This window comes from Denticeps clupeoides, chromosome 13, assembly GCF_900700375.1.
Source record: "Denticeps clupeoides chromosome 13, fDenClu1.1, whole genome shotgun sequence".
Taxonomy (NCBI): Eukaryota; Metazoa; Chordata; class Actinopteri; order Clupeiformes; family Denticipitidae; genus Denticeps; species Denticeps clupeoides.
Genome location: NC_041719.1, coordinates 738630 through 758116, shown reverse-complemented (window position 1 = coordinate 758116; position 19487 = coordinate 738630). Strand labels below are relative to the sequence as shown.

Here is a 19487-nt window from a genome sequence, read left to right as displayed (position 1 = left end):
CAGCGGCCCATCAAAAAATATGGCGTGAAAATGTTTCCAGAAGGTCGCTCGACTAAAAAGTATTAAATGAAATGGGGTGAATGAATAACTCGTCCAAGTTATGCAAGGCTGGTAATAGCCTAGTGGGTAACACAGAAGATCCAGGTTCAAACCCCACTTTCTACCATCGTGTCCCTGAGCAAGACACTTAACCCTGAGTGTCTCCAGGAGGGACTGTCCCTGTAACTAGTGGTTATAAGTCTGGTAAGGGCGTCTGGTAAATGTTGTAAATGTAAATGCAAGGCCTTCATATGGTTGGACATCTCACACATATTCACCTGCAGAGGGATGTTTAAATAGTACGAAACATGAGTTATGCCTTGGTTTTTATTCGCCACAATGCCATCCATAATGCCATAATCGTACAGATTCACAGGAGAGCGTCACATCGGGAAGATTGTGTTTATGTAATGTCAAGCCCTGAAATGGTTTGTCCACATCGTTTCACGTCCCTTTCTGAATGCCGCTCTACTCGGTCCTTACAGTAGAGTAAATATTGCACATCCTCCACGCAGCGCCTCACTACAGAGAAACATACATGAAACAAACCTGGTAAAACTAGAAATGCTCTGCAGTGCAGATTAAACAGGGGTTAAAGGTCACAATGCGACACACATGATCACCACACTGCTGTAGAACAAACAACTCAACAAAATCAAGACAGTTTATTCAGACGGATGCCGAGGACGGTCCAGAACCCGACAACATCTCCTGTTCGTGAATATCAAGGCAGACAGAGGCGAAAAACGACACGTAGGAACAGAACAGCAGGAAATCAGTACAGAGGTGACGATCCCCACCCTCCCTCATGAACGCAAACTGACTGCTGAATGATTCAGCGCATGCAACTTGTGAGAAATAAACTGAATCTAGATGTAGGAGGAAAGTGCTGGGTCTGGCACGTCTCTTGTGGCCTGTGTGGTGGTGCTGGTGAGGTGTGCTGCACCCCCAAGGCAGGACGGAGGCAGCTGAACTGCGCGTCAACATTTCCCGTGGGACCTGGATGGGGGATCAGTCAGACTTGAGAAGGCTGTTCTTCTCCATGAAAGACTTGAGCTTGGTGGGGTAGTCGGTCATGATGCCCGTCGCGCCGAGGTTGAAGGCGCGCTGGAAGTCCTCCTCGTCGTTCAGGACCCAGATGTACACCTGTCGGCGACAAGTCTTTTACCCACAGGCCACACCACCAGACGCTAAAGCCCGTTTCTCTTCTGCTCTTTACCTGGATCCCCCTGGCAGTCAGATGGTCAAAGAGGGCTTTTCTCATCAGCAGCCTGCAAGAGAGACACGGTCCACAGAACGAACTGCTTGTGTATGTCGGTTTGAGAAGGAAGTGGCTGTACTCACGTATCGGCCAACCATGTGAGCAGGCGCTGGCTCTTCGTCATCCTCGAAGGATCCTTCAGTCTGAGGGGAAATCAGCAGATCAACGACTGCCGTATTCGCAGAGTTAAAGTATTAGGTTATTCCTCTTCTACGTTCCATTATAATAATCGCATTAAAAGTAACCAGTTCATGGATTAAGTCCCTGGCTAAAAGAGAACTTCACTGAGGTTCTCCATTCAAAAATGCTTTTTCTAGTCTAGGATTGTGGGAAACTAACCATAAATGATTAGCTAAACACTGCATTTGATATTTCATTGATAAGATTGTGTTTGTGAGAGAGATCATACTTGCTGATGATGGATGGCATGGGGATCTCCAGGAACTGCTCCCTCAGAGGGAAGAATGGAAGCAGGCCAGTGTAGAACAGACCCACCAGCAGCAGAACCCGGGGCAGACTGAACAGCAGTGGGATCCGTGGGTTCTACAGAGAACAGGTTTAACCATTCACACACATACACGTTCTTATCATGAGAATGAGATACATGTCCGCATGAACGCACCTCTTTATAACATTTCCGCACAATCTGGTTGCTGGAGTTTCCCCACACGGTCAGCTGTTCTCTGTTGTACTGGATCACCAGCTCAGAAACCTACACACACACACACACACACACACACACACACGCACGCTGAAAAACCTGGCAGCATCTACACCACCTGATCCAGCTGATGATCTAAGAACACTTAGAGAGCGTCTCGAGCAGAACATCCAGAACCATCAGAGACTCCCCCATCCCTCGCAAAGTCAAACATTGATCAAATATTAATTCTAAAGTGTTTATTTCAGAAGTTCCTTATTTTAACTTGATAATGACATGACGTGTGTAGAACGCGACCTTTACACTGCAGCTGAATCTGTTCAGGAGCCGTTTCCACGTTGATGGCAAATGGGTTGTGAAGCAGGTCGAAATTCTTTTTTTCGTGCTTCAAAATCAGTGCGTAGGGCGCTTAGTTTGATTATGGGATCTGTAGTTTAAGTGTTATTGGCCCTTCATATCACCAGGCCATAATAATAGATCTATAGAAAATGTCCTCGTGGGATGTGGCCCTACATATCAGTGGTGGCCTAGCGGTTAAGGAAGCGGCCCCGTAATCAGAAGGTTGCCGGTTCGAATCCCGATCCGCCGAGGTGCCACTGAGCAAAGCACCGTCCCCACACACTGCTCCCCGGGCGCCTGTCATGGCTGCCCACTGCTCACTCAGGGTGATGGGTTAAATGCAGAGGACAAATTTCACTGTGTGCACCGTGTGCTGTGCTGCTGTGTATCACATGTGACAATCACTTCACTTTATCAACATGAACATTATAGACACTTTCAACTTTGAAACAGGATTACTTGTGTGTTTTACCATTTAGCAGACGCTCTTATACAGAGCAACAGAGAACACTGTACTTGAGGCCGATAAGGAGTCGTCAAGGATTATGTCGTTTTCTATGAACAAAATGACGTTTTTTATGGCGTTACCTTTATATTGCGTCGTGAACCTGCTGATTATTGGCCCTGTTGGCTTGCCATAGTTGTGCAGAAGGAAATGAAGGTTTTAGAAGGAGGATGATTTTGACGGTTTTTACCGTTTTTGCATATTTTACTACTATAACACAGTTTACAACACAGACCTTTTTTATGAGGGTGTCGTCGTTGACCTTGATGTCGACGTTGACGGGCGTGTCAGGAAAAGCCTCAAACACGTCCTTCAGCAGCGGGATTCGCTTGTCCTCACCCCCGTCACAGTAGCACTCTATATACACACACACACACACACACACACACACACAAATACACACCATGAAAAACTAGACAAGGGCTCATTTCCATAAATTAAATCTGATCTCAAAACTCAGTTCAGAACCTGCATGTTAATAACAGACCCCACCGGTGTAAACGTGACACCGGTCTCTCTCTCTCGCTCGCTCACACCCACCAATGTACAGCAATAGAACAACAAACATGCTGTAAGCCTCTCACCCTTCTGAAAGGTCACGCCCAGTCTGCAGAGGTACGGGGGAAGGTCCTGTAGTGAGAGAGAGAGAGAGTCTATATGAAGACGTGTGAAGGAATGAGAGCGGCGGCGAGCCTGTGAAGGACGCTGGCCACGCACCGTGTACGCCACGTTGGCGATGTCGCCGCTCACACCTGTTGCGCGTTTCAGGTTGTCATCGTGAAGCACGACCACCTGCTCGTCCTTGGTCAGGTGGCAGTCCAGCTCTAGCATGTCAGTGCCAAGCTCCACCGCGCTGGGTACAAGAAACAGCGACTGGAGCCATGGCGCCATTTTAATAAACCCCAGGCCCCGCCCACCGCGAGCACGGGTCTCATCAAAGACCACAGCAGGACATACAAGCTACATGCTGCTCATTCAGATGACCTTCACATATATTATATTGTATATGTCTTCATATCTATATTTCTAATATAAATATAAAAAACTGCCCTGTGGGCGATGCTGTCTAGGCCCTAGCCCTAGGACTTGTCATTGGAAGGCTGTGGGTTCGAGTCCCGAGCCGCCAAGGTGCCACTGAGGTCCCCTTGATGAAGGTACCGTCCATTGTGTCTCACAGTGACAATCACTTCACTTCCCTTCTTCTATACAAGATGCATCATGAGGGCGTGGTCACTAATGTCACATTCACCAGTTCCTCCACCAGAGTGCTGGAATTTGAATGTGGGCGTGGTCTACATGCTCCCATTGTTCAAATTTTGTGTTTTCATGCCGGCACCGTGTCATGAGGGTGTAGTTGGTGCTCAAGTTCTGTATGAACGTGTCCAGTCTCCTGGACGGTCAGATGGTCTCCAGGCGACTCTGACTGCAGGGAATTAGGAATGAATGTCTTCATGAGGGACGAATGTTCTGCTGCTTGGGTCTTTCCTGCTCGGTCAGGAATGGCCGCCCATTTCGAATACCTGCTTTTCCAGTTTAAAAGTCCCCGGTGAACTGGTTCTACCCCGTCATCTAGCACCAGTCCAAGACGGAGAGGAAACTGGGCCACTCGATTTCCGAATTTTAAACAGAATTAAAGAGACGAGCCATGAATAACGCAGACCCGCATTAGCCAGCGATGCCAGCAGAAGGACTTGGCCTTCTTCCATCTTCTATTACAAGGGTACATCTTCTGGGTACAAGGGGTATGAGGAGTGTAGAGACTGGAGGAGAAACCTGGGCGTGTGACAGTGTGTGACAGTGTGTGACGTCTTTATCTGTTCTGCTAAATAAATGTTTTCCAGTCTTGCTCCTGTGCAAGAGACCAGGAGGAAGACCTTGTTTCCAGCTCTTCATGCCATTGGCCCGTTCTTTTGCTCCTGAACCCTCCAAAAACTCTGGGTTTTTAATGCAAACAGCCCATTAATCATCAACAAGAGTAAATTTACAGGCCACTAGGTCAGGTACTCACTGGCGGAATGCAGCCATGGTGTTCTCCAGGTTCTCCCCAGCACCTGCAAAACACAAGAGTTCATTTCACCACCGCCGCTTCGCTATCAGCCTCCTCGGTGCCCACAGCCCCGTCCCTATTCTGTGCTCACGGCTCAGATATCGGGGTGAAAAAGGATTGCACAACACCATATTCCGCCCGATAAACTGGAGAAGAAAAGACTTCAACTCTCCGATTAGGATCGGAGCTCGACTAAATTTAAAATGTTCTGACTAAGCTTTCCAGGAGAGCAGGAGAATCCGTCCTCACCGCCCCGGTGGGAGATGTGCCTGCTGCGGAACGTCTCCCGCTTCCTCCGGTGCAAGATGGCCGGGCATTTGAGCAGCAGGACGGAGGTGAGAACGTAGCCGGCAAGCGTGGAGAGGAGGTAGAGCGCGGCGCACATCTCTGGAGTGTCCCAGCCAGGTCACCAAGAGCACAAAGACCCACTGTCAAGACACGAAGTATCATCATGCATACAGTAACCATAATATAACTACATATGCCCGCTTGTTCAGTAACCATGCACCGCTGGACAGATTTCTAACATGCAATATTACAGAACAAAGGAAAATAAATTGTAATATAACAACATATAACCGCTGGTTCAGTAACCATGCACTGCTGGATAGTTCTCTACCATGTAATATTACAGAACAAAGGAGAATAAACTAATATAACTACATATACCCGCTGGTTCAGTAACCATGCACCGCTGGATAATTCTCTACCATGCAATATTACAGAACAAAGGAGAATAAACTAATATAACTACATATACCCGCTGGTTCAGTAACCATGCACCGCTGGATAGTTCTCTACCATGTAATATTACAGAACAAAGGAGAATAAACTAATATAACTACATATACCCGCTGGTTCAGTAACCATGCACCGCTGGATAATTCTCTACCATGTAATATTACAGAACAAAGGAGAATAAACTAATATAACTACATATACCCGCTGGTTCAGTAACCATGCACCGCTGGATAGTTCTCTACCATGTAATATTACAGAACAAAGGAGAATAAACTAATATAACTACATATACCCGCTGGTTCAGTAACCATGCACCGCTGGATAATTCTCTACCATGTAATATTACAGAACAAAGGAGAATAAACTAATATAACTACATATACCCGCTGGTTCAGTAACCATGCACCGCTGGATAGTTCTCTACCATGTAATATTACAGAACAAAGGAGAATAAACTAATATAACTACATATACCCGCTGGTTCAGTAACCATGCACCGCTGGATAATTCTCTACCATGTAATATTACAGAACAAAGGAGAATAAACTAATATAACTACATATACCCGCTGGTTCAGTAACCATGCACCGCTGGATAGTTCTCTACCATGTAATATTACAGAACAAAGGAGAATAAACTAATATAACTACATATAACCACTGGTTCAGTAACCATGCACCGCTGGATAATTCTCTACCATGCAATATTACAGAACAAAGGAGAATAAATTGTAATATAACTATATATACCCGCTGGTTCAGTAACCATACACCACTGGACAGATCTCTACCATGTAATATTACAGAACAAAGGAGAATAAACTAATATAACTACATATACCCGCTGGTTCAGTAACCATGCACTGCTGGATAGTTCTCTACCATGTAATATTACAGAACAAAGGAGAATAAACTAATATAACTACATATACCCGCTGGTTCAGTAACCATGCACCGCTGGATAGTTCTCTACCATGTAATATTACAGAACAAAGGAGAATAAATTGTAATATAACTACATATAACCGCTGGTTCAGTAACCATGCACCGCTGGACAGATCTCTACCATGTAAAATTACAGAACAAAGGAGAATAAACTAATATAACTACATATAAGCGGCCGCTGGTGGAAAATGCCGACAGCTTTATCTTGCATAAACAAAACAGTGTCTTCAACATTCAAGTGATCAGTACATCAATAATGAATGAGCAAAGTCAGCATTTACAGTGGAAAACGACGAGATCGTTCCATCGTGTTTAATTCTGAAGCTGGTAAAACCACGATAGTTCATTTCAGGCCGTGCAGAAGGTAACGCACCTTCTCTCCGCGGCTCCTTCCGGGCTCTCAGGCTCTGGCGGCCGCCGCGTCCCGCCGCTCCGCCATCCCAGCGCAGGATCTGGACGTCGCCACACCTGCGGCGCAGCCTGGTCTCCGGCGGCGGCCGTGCCGAGTGCGCATGCGCACAGCCAGCCAACCAGAGCCGAGCGGCGGCGTGACGTCAGGCGGGCGCGTTCACGCGGCCAGGGATTCTCGTTAAACGTGTAATATTACTCGATCTGCGTGTAAAAACGAACTCTCTGCTGCTCTCACACGCACAAACAGAGTTTCTGTTTTAAAACACAACACGCGTAACGTCTCCAGCGCCGCCGTGCTGGGGAACGTTGGTAAATTATCTCTTTGACCTTTGACCCAGTTACCTGCATCAGCCTGATATCGGTGTTACGTAATGAGGAGTAACATGGAAACATGCATAAAATTATATATCACTCTGAGTCGGACATCTGGGGAGAACCTCATTACTCATCTAGTTCTTTAAACGATCAATTACGAGGCAGAGCACGGTGGTAAAAGTGCATGGTGTATGGTGTCGACAGCCCAGCGCTGATTTTATGGCCCCAAACAAAGTCCAGGGCCAACCAGTCAGCTCCACAGCACCCTAATCAGCAGCATGATGGACGCTGGTCAGACAGAGGGACCAACTCCCTTTTAATATCCCACACAAACTCCACCGGATTCCCAGCAACAATGTCTGCAGGCATAAGAAACGTGTTCCGAGATTGGGAGGGACTGGACAGAGAGTTCCAGCAGATCCAGGTAGGATCAACGCAGCACGATGGACGCTGTGGGTTTGTGTGTTTATGTGCAGTATGCTGTGTGTGTGTGTTCAGGAAACTCACAGAGTTTACATGCAGAAGCTGGATGACGTCTCTAAACTGCAGCTGAGCTTTGCGGCAGACATCAAACGACATGGGAAAAATCAGAAGGACCTGAGTCGCTTGATGGAAAAGTGGGTGCACGCCACTTCTGTGAATGGAATGCGTGCAATGCTGATGCACACTCAGAATACAAGTATAAGAGTATAAGCTCATAAAGCAAAAAGAGAACAAGTTTTATCATTTTAATGCTCAGTTTGTGTTGATGTTTCATTAATGACAATCCTGATGTGCATGAAGTGACAAATTCAGCAGCCAGAAATATTGATCGGTCACAGCTGCTTTACACATGCATTTTATATGTATTTTAGTTTATTAATGTATTCAGTATTCATTTTAAATGCATTCTGCCCAAAGTTTGGTGGACAGATACACAGAGGAGAGCCATGAGAAGACCACAAAGAACGTGTGTGAATGATTCTTGTTTCAGGTCGAGGAAGGGACTTTCAGAAGAAGACGCCAAAAAAGTGGACATGATCAAATCCCAGATGAAGGAGTGGCCGAGGGCTTTACTAGAAATGGAAGCGTTCCTTCCAAAGAAGAATGGGTAACAGACCACTTCCATTTCTGACTGGGATGATGATCGTGGTGCAGTACTTCTAATAGTTATAATGGCTCCGTTTTCAGCTTGTACCTCAGCCTGGTTCTCGGGAGCGTAAATGTCAACCTCCCTAGCAAGTCGTCCAAGTACGTGAACCCCAGACCGACTGTGGGCGCATGCGGCGCTGAGCTCGGGTGTGGTGTGTGGTCAGGACGGTAGCGTGTGTTGTGTTGTGCAGGGGGGCCTACAAAGACGAATATGAGCAGTTCAAGCTGTACGTGACGGTGGTCCTGCTGGTCCTGGCATCTCTGTGTCTGTTTGCGCTGAGCTACAGGTGACTGAAGGGTGTGTGTGTGTGTGTGTGTGTGTGTGTGTGTGTGTGTCATTGGGCTACGTTTGTGGAAAGCCGGCACGCTTTCCTGCTTCTCTCTGTGTGTCCAGGTTCGTTGATGCACTGCTGAACTTCCTGCTGGTCTGGTTCTACTGCACCCTCACCATTCGAGAGAGCATACTGATCAGCAATGGCTCCAGGTAACACACACACACACACACACACACACACACGCTCGAACCTCATTATTGTAGTCACTGTCCCCACCGTACCCCGTATTCACGCCGGTCTCTCGCAGGATTAAGGGCTGGTGGGTCGTCCATCACTATGTCGCCACGTTCTTGTCCGGGGTCATGCTGACCTGGTGAGTACTGCTGTGAGGGGTGTGTGTGTGTGTGTGTGTGTGTAAATCTGCTGTGCTTTACCCCTCAGGCCCGATGGCAACTCGTACCAGATGTTTAGGAACCAGTTCCTGTCGTACTCCATGTACCAGAGTAAGTGGGCGCGCCCGCGGGCTGCGAGTGGCGGGCGTCGGCCGCGCTGACGGCCTGTCTTCTGCCTGCGCAGGTTTCCTGCAGTTCCTGCAGTACTACTACCAGAGCGGCTGCCTGTACCGACTCCGAGCCCTCGGACAGAGACACAACCTGGACCTGACCGTGGGTCTGTGGGGTGTACATTTACATTTACATTTACATTTACAGCATTTATCAGACGCCCTTATCCAGAGCGACTTACAATCAGTAGTTACAGGGACAGTCCCCCACTGGAGACACTCAGGGTTAAGTGTCTTGCTCAGGGACACAATGGTAGTAAGTGGGATTCGAACCTGGGTCTTCTGGTTCATAGGCGAGTGTGTTACCCACTAGGCTACTACCACCATGTACACACACAGACACACACACATACACGCACACATACATATACATACACACACGCACACACACAGAGACACGCACACACGCACAGAGACACGCACACACGCACAGAGACACGCACATACATATACGCACACACACATACATATACACACACACACATACATATACATATACACGCGCACGCACACAGACACACACACACAGACACACACACAGACACACACACATACACGCACACATACACGCACACACACATACACATACACACATACATACACACATACACTCCCTTTGCTTACCATACGTGTGTTTTGAACACAGAGGGCTTTCAGTCGTGGATGTGGCGCGGACTGACGTTTCTGCTGCCTTTCCTGTTCTTTGGTCACGTAAGTTCCGTTCGGAATCATCCGTCTGCTGCTGACCTTCTGACGTACTGATAGTCGGGGTCACGCTGTTGATATTTGACCAGCTCCGTCAAGGCTTTGAAGGAACTGAAACCTCATTCGTTTGTGCCTTGCAGTTCTGGCAGCTGTACAACGGGGTCTCCCTGATCGTAATCTCTCGGGGCTCAGACTGTGTCGAGTGGCAGGTGGTTAATGGACACCACACTACCAGTCAAAAGTCTGGACCGCTTTGGAGAATCGAACACGAGAAACACGTTTAGTATTTGTTGTATCACGAGAAAGTGACGCATGCTTGATGAATCGGTTCTTTACCTTCATGGCTGCTTTGTTCACTATTGTCATCATTACATGAGCGAATGATAAGAACGTGACTGTTGGAAGCCAAGAGTGAGAAATGTTGGCATCACAGCCTCCTCCCGCAAATCTTCATCTTCCTGTTTATTACAGGGGCAGCGGTGGCCTAGCGGTTAAGGACGCGGCCCCGTAATCGAATCCCGACCCGTCAAGGTGCCACTGAGGTGCCACTGAGCAAAGCACCGTCCCCACACACTGCTCCCCGGGCGCCTGTCATGGCGCCCACTGCTCACCAAGGGTGATGGTTAAATGCAGAGGACACGTTTCACTGTGTGCACCGTGTGCTGTGCTGCTGTGTATCACAATGACAATCCCTTCACTTCACTTCACATAACCTCACGTGTGTTATTGCATTGTCCTCTCTCTTCGGTTAAAGTAAAAAGTGCAGAAATGAGTAGGGGCGTCCAGACTTTTGCCTGGTTGTGTGTATAAAAGTAAAAGATACGCAGACTTGCTTTCTCGGATGTTAATTCCAAGTTCTGTCCCAGGTGTCTGTTGCTGCCGTCTGCTTCGTGCTTCTGTTCCTGGGGAATTTCTCCACCACGTTGGCTGTGGTCCGGCATAAGCTGCAGAGTCAGAAAAAACCCAAGAGTCCGTGATTCACCACCTGGGCCACGCCCAGTTTTTATCCTCTTATTTTATACCGAGCTCTATTCATGTGATTTTTAAAAAAAGAATATTCATTTGAGATTTCAGTCAAACAGTGAGGGAACATTGTCATGGAAAGGACATTTTTTGACTTGCTAATGCCTGTTTTAGAAAAATATAAATAAAAATTATTTACATTTTTTTAGTCTTTTTTTTTTTTTTTAATCACCCCATTTATTTGACACATTAAAATAAATACAATAATTATGGTACATAATATATTTAATCAAAGATTTTATTATATTTAATATTAATGTTGAAGGTCTGCGTTACAGTTAATAATTGTTAAAAATTGCATTTTTTCTTATGGGCCTACATCAGCTAGGCTGCATGTGTAATTTCTGCTTCTTGGCCAGGGAATTTGAAGACTGGCTTGGAGTGGGAACCCTGTTCTATTCAGCAAGTTACCAGAGGTCTGGTAACGAGTTACATTTACATGACGGTTATTTCACTGGCAAACTGGACTTGTTACGGATCCTCGACAACGTTTCGCCCGTCCCACTCCAGAGGATTTCTCAAGTCCAGACTTGGGAGGGTGAAACCATCACCTGGATGACTGAGAACCTTCACAGATATTTACTGGAGTAACTTTATACATTTTCTGTAGAGGAGGGATTTAGCGTCATCGTTTAGCTGTTTAATTTAATGTATCAATGCTAATACATACAGTACAGGCCAAAAGTTTGGACGCGCCTTCTCATTCGATGTGTTTTCTTTATCTTCATGACCATTTACGTTGGTAGATTCTCACTGAAGGCATCAAAACTATGAATGAACACATGTGGAGTTATGTACTTAACAAAAAAAGGTGAAATAAGTGAAAACATGTTTTATATTCTAGTTTCTTTGCTCTGGTTACTGCTTTGCACACTCTTGGCATTCTCTCGATGAGCTTCAAGAGGTCGTCACCTGAAATGCTTCTCCAACAGTCTTGAAGGAGTTCCCAGAGGTGTTTAGCACTTGTTGGTCCAGCTCACCCCAAACCATCTGGATTGGGTTCAGGTCCGGTGACTGTGGAGGTCAGGTCTCCACTTTTTGTTAAGTACAGAACTGCACATGTGTTCATATTACAATCCAATAGTTAGTTAGTACTTGAGTAGTTTTATCACTACATACTTCCTCGAGTAATTTTCCGGATGACTACTTTTTCATTATTATTTTGGAGTAACGCTACTCTACCCACCTCTGCTAGTTACAAGTTATAATGACTCAGGGACAGATTAGTTGTAAATGGGGTTTGGCGGGTTATAATCTAAACCAGGAATACACCAAACAGGATGTGTAGTTTGTGTTGTATTTCCACCCTTGGCTGGACAATAAAGTTTTATGATTTTAGAGCTTCAGAGACCTTCAGCCTGAACCTGGCTTGAGTCTGACGAATGGGAATTACTGTGCAGTGACACAAAATGTGTTTTTGACATAAAACCATGGTGGTTGGACCTTGTCCAGGCCACTCTTCATACACAGCAGGTCTCCAAAAATATACACATGGCGACACAACTAAAAACCTACAGCCTTAGTGAGCAGTAAGGCCACCATGAGACACGGGGTGCTAGTAGCCTAGTGAGTAACACACTCGCCTATGAACCAGAAGACCCAGGTTCAAATCCCACTTACTACCATCGTGTCCCTGAGCAAGACACTTAACCCTGAGTGTCTCCAGGGGGGGACTGTCCCTGTAACTACTGAAGTGTAAGTCGCTCTGGATAAGGGCGTCTGGTAAATGCCGTAAATGTAAATGTACGGGAATATTTCCGCTGGGCCACCACGTTCTCACTCAGCGTGAGAGAACATCACAGTTCCTCCTCTCCAACACACAGGGAACACGTCACTTCTGGTTTGATTCTGTAAATCCTGAAGACCAACTTGATGTTTCCTCAGCTTCAGCCTTGAGCGTGCACACACACACACACACACATATATACACACAAACTCACAAACACGCACTCCCCCAGACACATACACAAACACACACACATATAAACACCCACACACATTTACACACAAACACACACACTCCCCCAGACACACACACACACACACACATACACAAACACACACACAAACACACACTCCCCCAGACACACACACACTCCCCCAGACACATACACAAACACACACACAAACACACACTCCCCCAGACACATACACAAACACACACTCCCCCAGACACACACACACGCACTCCCCCATTTACATTTACAGCATTTACCAGACGCCCTTATCCAGACCGACTTACAATCAGTAGTTACAGGGACAGTCTCCCCCTGGAACATCTCCCCCAGACACATACACAAACACACATATAAACACAAAACACAGTCTCCCCCAGACACATACACAAACACACACACATAAGCACAAACGCCCCCCCCCCACACACACACAAACATTTACACACAAACACAGGCATTCCCCCAGACACCCCCCCTCGACTCCTCTGCTCGCATCTCTGCTGCCGCCAGGGGGCGCTGACGTAACAGCCGGAGGCGGAGTTCAGCGTGTTGTTTTCAAAATGGCGGCCCCCTTGTGAAATGCGTCTGGAGAGTTCACTTTTATGAAACGTTCATAAATCCGAGTGCGACGCGCTTTTGGCAGCGGGAACATGGACGAAGCCGATTTAAACGGTGAGGAAACGGTCCCGCCAGCAAGTCTCCTGCTTTTACTGCGCATGTCGGTACTTACTGTCTGACGTGTCGCGCCAGTGAAACCCCACACCTCACATTTCAGCGTCTACCAGACGCCCTACAGTAATAAGTGGGGTTCGAACCTGCAACCTGTCTGTAGGCCTGACATCTTCGCTGTTTCAGGAGTGTTGGAGACTCTGTGCGGACGTTGGGGCGGAGTTGCCGTGTCCTTGTGGCAGAATCGGCGCTTCCTGTACGCGGCCCTCGCAGCTTTAGTGGGGTTGTGGCTCGGCCTGAGTTGGGTCCTGAGACAGGTAAAGATCACGTGTTGCTCAGGCTGACCGGAAGTGAAGTCCGCGGCCTTTAACCTGACCCACCTTCTGCAGAAGCTTCTCTCTGGCGCGGAGGCGCCTCAGGAGGAGGCGAAGAAGTCGATGGTGGGGACTGGTGAGGAGGACGCTGGACCTCGTCTACATGTCAAGATTTTCTATGGCTCTCAGACGGGCACAGCCAAGGTACAGACAGAGTTCCTCTGTGTGACGTTTACATTTACAGCGTTTACCAGACGTCCTTATCCGGAGCGACTTGCAGTCAGTAGTTACAGGGACAGTCCCCCCCTGGAGACACTCAGGGTTAAGTGTCTTGCTCAGGGACACGATGGTAGTAAGTGGGATTTGAACCTGGGTCTCCTGGCTCACAGGCGAGTGTGTTACCCGCTAGGCTAGTAGCACCCCTGTGTGTGACCTCTGACCGCCTTCGGTATTTTCATGTTCTGTCTCTGCAGGGTTTTGCCGCTGATCTGTGTGAGGAGTTGAAGGCGCAGGGGTTTGATTCGGAGGTGCTTGATATGAAAGGTTACGACCCCGACGATCGGCTGGCCGGAGAGGCGAGTTTTCTTTTTAGCCTTTTCAGTTCTGTGTGTGTGTGTGTGTGTGTGTGTGTGTGATGGTGAGTCCTTGTTCTCAGAGCTCCAGCCGGGTCGTCTGCGTGTTCCTGTTGGCCACCTACACCGATGGATGTCCTACCGAGAATGCGGCCTGGTTCTGTAAATGGCTGGAGGAAACGTCCACAGACTTCCGGTACAGCAGCACCCACCTGAAGGGGCTTCGCTACGCCGTGTTCGGATTGGGGAATTCCGTCTATGAGGGACACTACAACACGGTACCGGCGTTTCCAGGCGTTTGGTCCTGAACCCAGAAGGTTGTTCTCTCGACTGACTTGGTGCTCCGCAGGTCGGTAAGAACGTGGATAAGTGGCTGTGGGCGCTCAGCGCGTCCCGGATCCTCCCCCGCGGCGAGGGCGACTGCAACGTGGTGAAGAGTCGGCGCGGCAGCGTCCAGGCCGACTTCGCCGCGTGGAAGACGCGCCTCCTGAATCGGCTGCAGGAGATCGGTCACGGCGAGAAGCAGCCGTGCGACTGTCGGAACGGATCCTGCAAAAACAAACATGCGGGTGCCACGCCTATCGAGCGGCACCAATCAGGGGTCAGGAGCAGATCGTGCCACATATCACATGATGCCTTTTAAACATGTCTGGTGTCTTCTGAGTTTTCTGTGGGGTTCATCAGGAGGAGCCGGTGGGCTGCAGCAGCAGTGATGAGGATGAAGGGGTGGAGCAGCCCTCAGTGATGGACATGGAGGACCTGGGGAGTATGATGGGCCGTGCCAGGAGAAACAAGGTGATAACAGGAAAATCCAAACATGCTGTTCTGCAGTCAGATTGATTACATTTTTTTTTCCTGGTTTGTCATCAAAACATTTCGGGGTTCCTACAGTCTTAAAAACCTGGAAAAGTCAGACAGCGCTGCGTTGCTTCCGTATTCCGTGTCCCCTTTTAAAAGTAACTTGGAGGAAGAAACGCTCATGAAATTAGTTTAACAATTTTTCCTCTGATGGGTTGACTGTCGTGTGGTCGGCCCCTCTGCAGTTCCTGTTTGGTTAACTTGACCAATCAGGGGGCCTGATGGAGGGCTTTGACATGGAGGGGTCAAGCATTGGGTCATGTGACCTGACCAAGCCGCTGTCCCTTTGCTCAGAAGCAGGACGAGGCGTCGGGGACGGCGGAGACCAGCGAGGAGGAGAGGAGAGAGATGATAACTCCGGCCCTGAGGGATGCCCTCTCCAAACAAGGTTCATCCAGTTTTCTCCCGATCCCATCGTCCCCATCATCCTGCCACTGGATTTGACCTTTGACTCAAACAATATTGAGTTGCTTTGATCATACATTCGTCTTTAATGTTCATGGCTCTGTATGTACATGTCTTACTGTGTGAATTTTCCTTATTTTTTGGGGTCTCCAGGGTACAAGCTGATTGGGAGCCACTCTGGCGTGAAGCTCTGCCGATGGACCAAGGTGAGACTCCACTTCGAACCCTCCGTTCCGTCTCCGGGTCCAGGGAGGTTCAACTTGCCGTCTGTCTGTATTTGATGCAGGCGATGCTGCGAGGGCGGGGCGGCTGCTACAAGCACACCTTCTATGGCATCGAGTCTCACCGCTGCATGGAGACCACGCCCAGCCTCGCCTGCGCAAACAAGTGTGTGTTCTGCTGGAGGTGAGAAGTTCAGATGCCTCCACGCTGCAGGCGTTTGTGACCGACTCCGATTATGCATTCATCTTAGCCAGTGGGAGGTGGGAAGAAGGGGGCATGATGGGAAATACGTCTGCCTGAGGGTGTGGTCCTTCTATTCCTGCAGACACCACACCAACCCTGTGGGCACTGAATGGCGCTGGAAGATGGACCAGCCAGACATGATCCTGCAGGAGGCGGTGGAGAAGCACAGGAACTTGATCCGACAATTTCGAGGTAGCGAGTCTCACCAGGACTCCACCCAGATTTCTGGTTCTCTGGCTCAGGTCCCTCAGTGTGTGTGTGTGTGTGTGTGTGTGTGTGTGTGTCCAGGCGTTCCAGGCGTCCGTGCTGACCGCTTCGACGAGGCTCTGCACGTGAAGCACTGCGCCCTGTCCCTGGTGGGGGAGCCCATCATGTACCCAGACATCAACCGTTTCCTGCGGCTGCTGCACCAGCGGCACATCTCCAGCTTCCTGGTGACCAACGCACAGTTCCCTGAGGAGATCAGGTGGGTCTCCATCCACCTTCTCCGGTTCCACCTTCTCAAGATTATAACCGTGGAAGCTGGAGGTCTGCGTGAAGCTCCCCTGAGTGACCCGTTCCGGCCCGTCCCGCAGGACTCTGGTTCCTGTGACGCAGCTGTACGTCAGCGTGGATGCCAGCACCAGGGACAGTCTGAGGAGGATCGACCGGCCGCTCTTCAAAGACTTCTGGCGCCGCTTCCTCGACAGCCTTCAAGCGCTGGGAGACAAGGTAGGATCGGCGGTAACACACCCGCCTCCGAACCCGAAGAACACAAATAGGATTAGTTGGCTGTGGTGGTTAAAGAAGCGGACCCGTAATCAGAAGGTTGCAGGTTCGAATCTCCACCTGCCACTGAGGTCCCCTTGATGAAGGTCCCGTCCCCACACACTGCTCCCCTGGCGCCTGTCATGGTGCCCACTGCTCACCAAGGGTGATGGTTAAATACAGAGGACACGTTTCACGTTCACAGCTGCAGTGTCTCACCATGACAATCACGTCACTTTCACTTAAATGTGTGTGGTTCTCTCCCTGCAGAAGCAGCGTACCGTGTACCGCCTGACCCTGGTAAAGAGCTGGAATGTCGACGAGCTGAAGGCGTACGCGGACCTCATTGCTCTCGGGCAGCCGGACTTCATTGAGGTCAAGGTGGGTGACTAAATGCGTGAGTCCAGCTCTACTGGTTATCAGCTGCCCTCCAATCTACTCAACCACGGTCAATTCCAGCGAGGGAGCTTCCAAAAATTCTACGGGGCGCCCCCTTCTCACCAATTTCTTCAACTTTCTCAAAGTTAGCGGCAAGTGAAATGATCGGACTGTTCCGTAATAACCGCAGCAGTTTCGAAAGCAGCGTTCCCTCCGGAGACACAACAGACCTCAACTCTGACCGTTACCTAGCAACCGTATTCACCCTCCTGGCGACGGGCTGCGAGAGTGTCGCCTCGCCGGGCGTCAGCGAGGAAGAAAATGAGCAGAAGTCACTGTGGGAGCGACGTGTACAGAACCAGCATATATCTCTATAAATAGTAAAAGTAGAGCGACACACACATTACATGCATTGTGTGTGTGTGTGTGTGTGTGTGTGTGTGTGTGTGTGTGTATAAAAATGTATGTATGTATGTATGATGCCATTTCCTGGTCTCGCTGCAGGGTGTGACATACTGTGGTGACAGTTCAGCCAGCAACCTGACGATGGCCAATGTCCCGTGGCACCAGGAGGTCATCCACTTCGTCCAGCAGCTTAGTGACCTTCTGCCCGACTATGACATCGCGTCTGAGCACGAGCATTCGAACTGCCTGCTTCTGGCGCATCACAAGGTACAAGCACACACACACACACACACGTACGTCCCAATCAACCCTGCTGACGGTCCGTCCTGCTCCCAGTTTAAGGTGGACGGTGAGTGGTGGACGTGGATCGATTATGAGCGTTTCCACGTGCTGGCGCAGCGGTATGAGGACAGCGGTGGCGCCGCCACCTTCTCGTCTCTGGACTACGTGGCGAAGACGCCCGGCTGGGCGGTGTTCGGGGCGCAGGAGCGAGGCTTCGACCCCTCGGACACTCGCTTCCAGAGGAAGAGCAAGAAGGACATCTCTGGCTGCTGACCGGTGCCAGTGGCCCCACGGGCTCCAGGTGCCACCTGCTGGCCACATGACTATGAAGACCGGGGCGTGGTCCTCCAACTAATGTGCACTTGAACTTCATCCTTCTTCAGCGCGTCATGTTCACTGTGCAAAAACACATCAGTGAATGAAATGTGGTGTGTGTGTGTGTGTGTGTGTGTTTCCGGGGTTTTTATAGCTGAATGACTGTTGGACATGTTCATTCTTGTTTGTGTGATAATGAGAGATTTATGGGTAAAGGGTCGATCTGGCCTTGACTCTTTTCTTCGTTTACTGTAATAATAAATGTCACTTTTTTCCAGTATTTTCCAGTCATTTCTGTGATATCTCTTCACCTGGCATTATATTAACTTTTTATTAATTTCTACTTACTGGGTGTAAAGACATTACAGACTCCACAGAACACATTCTGATAATCACCCTATCGGGTCCTTCAGACGGATTGACTACTTCCATGATCTCAGGTCTGGCCACGTTCTTGGTGGAAACCAACATGCTAATCAAACCCAAGCCATTCCTGCTGCCGAAAAGCTGTAGATCTGCACGTTACGTTGCCGTTTTGCTCTGTTCCGTGTGTGAGAGAAGCTGATCTATGTACTGAAAGATCATCATAGGGGTGCTAGTAGCCTAGTGGGTAACCCACTCGCCTGTGAACCAGAAGACTCAGGTTCAAACCCCACTTACTCCCATCGTGTCCCTGAGCAGGACACTTAACCCTGAGTGCCTCCAGGGGGGGGACTGTCCCTGTAACTACTGATTGTACGTCGCTCTGGATAAGGGCGTCTGGTAAATGCTGTAAATGCAAATCAAGAGGAGAATCTTGATGAAGATTGACCAGTAAGTGCTTCTTAATGCACCAGATCACTGACATTGTCCCACGCGAACAGACATCCCGCTGCTGATTCTATGACCATGTGCAATATCTTGGCAAATGTGCAATAGTTGCACTCGATCTTACTAACCATGGCCCCACCCCCTTATATGCCATATACAATATATCTTTATTATACGTACAGTCCCTGAAAAAAGTCTTGTTGCTTATCTACATTGTAGAAACACCTGCTATTAACCTGACCATGATTTTTCCGCCACCAAACTTCACTGTTTTCTGGGTGAATCTCAGATCCATGCGGGATCCAGTAGATCTCCTGCAATATTTGTGGCGACTGTGGTGCAATTCAACA

The 19487-nt window shown here is 48.8% G+C and overlaps 3 protein-coding genes across 4 annotated transcripts; 2 read left to right on the top strand and 1 right to left on the bottom strand.

Annotated features, from left to right (window-relative positions):
- Positions 1–352: 352 nt before the first annotated feature.
- On the bottom strand, positions 353–7043 carry gdpd1 (glycerophosphodiester phosphodiesterase domain containing 1). The gene is made up of 11 exons (XM_029001491.1): positions 6911–7043; positions 5102–5280; positions 4814–4856; positions 3523–3658; positions 3390–3435; positions 3041–3162; positions 1923–2012; positions 1710–1843; positions 1384–1443; positions 1259–1310; positions 353–1185 (listed from the first exon to the last, which is right to left on the bottom strand). Exons 2-11 carry the CDS (start codon positions 5235–5237, stop codon positions 1051–1053), a joined length of 954 nt encoding a protein of 317 aa, XP_028857324.1. The 5' UTR covers positions 5238–5280; positions 6911–7043; the 3' UTR covers positions 353–1050.
- A 160-nt stretch (positions 7044–7203) lies between these two features.
- tmem120ab (transmembrane protein 120Ab) lies at positions 7204–10957 on the top strand. The gene is made up of 12 exons (XM_029001500.1): positions 7204–7687; positions 7762–7880; positions 8237–8353; positions 8434–8493; positions 8586–8681; positions 8789–8878; positions 8977–9042; positions 9111–9172; positions 9246–9338; positions 9878–9942; positions 10077–10145; positions 10803–10957. The coding sequence occupies exons 1-12, from the start codon at positions 7448–7450 to the stop codon at positions 10911–10913; spliced, it is 1188 nt and encodes a 395-aa protein (XP_028857333.1). The 5' UTR covers positions 7204–7447; the 3' UTR covers positions 10914–10957.
- A 2491-nt stretch (positions 10958–13448) lies between these two features.
- On the top strand, positions 13449–18607 carry tyw1 (tRNA-yW synthesizing protein 1 homolog (S. cerevisiae)). Of its 2 annotated transcripts, none has more exons than XM_029001490.1 (16): positions 13449–13589; positions 13773–13903; positions 13976–14104; positions 14374–14475; positions 14556–14750; positions 14822–15073; positions 15157–15267; positions 15628–15718; positions 15889–15941; positions 16022–16140; positions 16283–16392; positions 16489–16666; positions 16776–16911; positions 17218–17328; positions 17830–17997; positions 18067–18607. In XM_029001490.1, exons 1-16 carry the CDS (start codon positions 13568–13570, stop codon positions 18283–18285), a joined length of 2127 nt encoding a protein of 708 aa, XP_028857323.1. In that variant the 5' UTR covers positions 13449–13567; the 3' UTR covers positions 18286–18607. The 2 variants fall into 2 exon arrangements, with proteins under 2 accessions (XP_028857323.1, XP_028857322.1); XM_029001489.1 differs by having other exon boundaries at positions 15625–15718.
- The last annotated feature ends 880 nt before the right edge of the window (positions 18608–19487 follow it).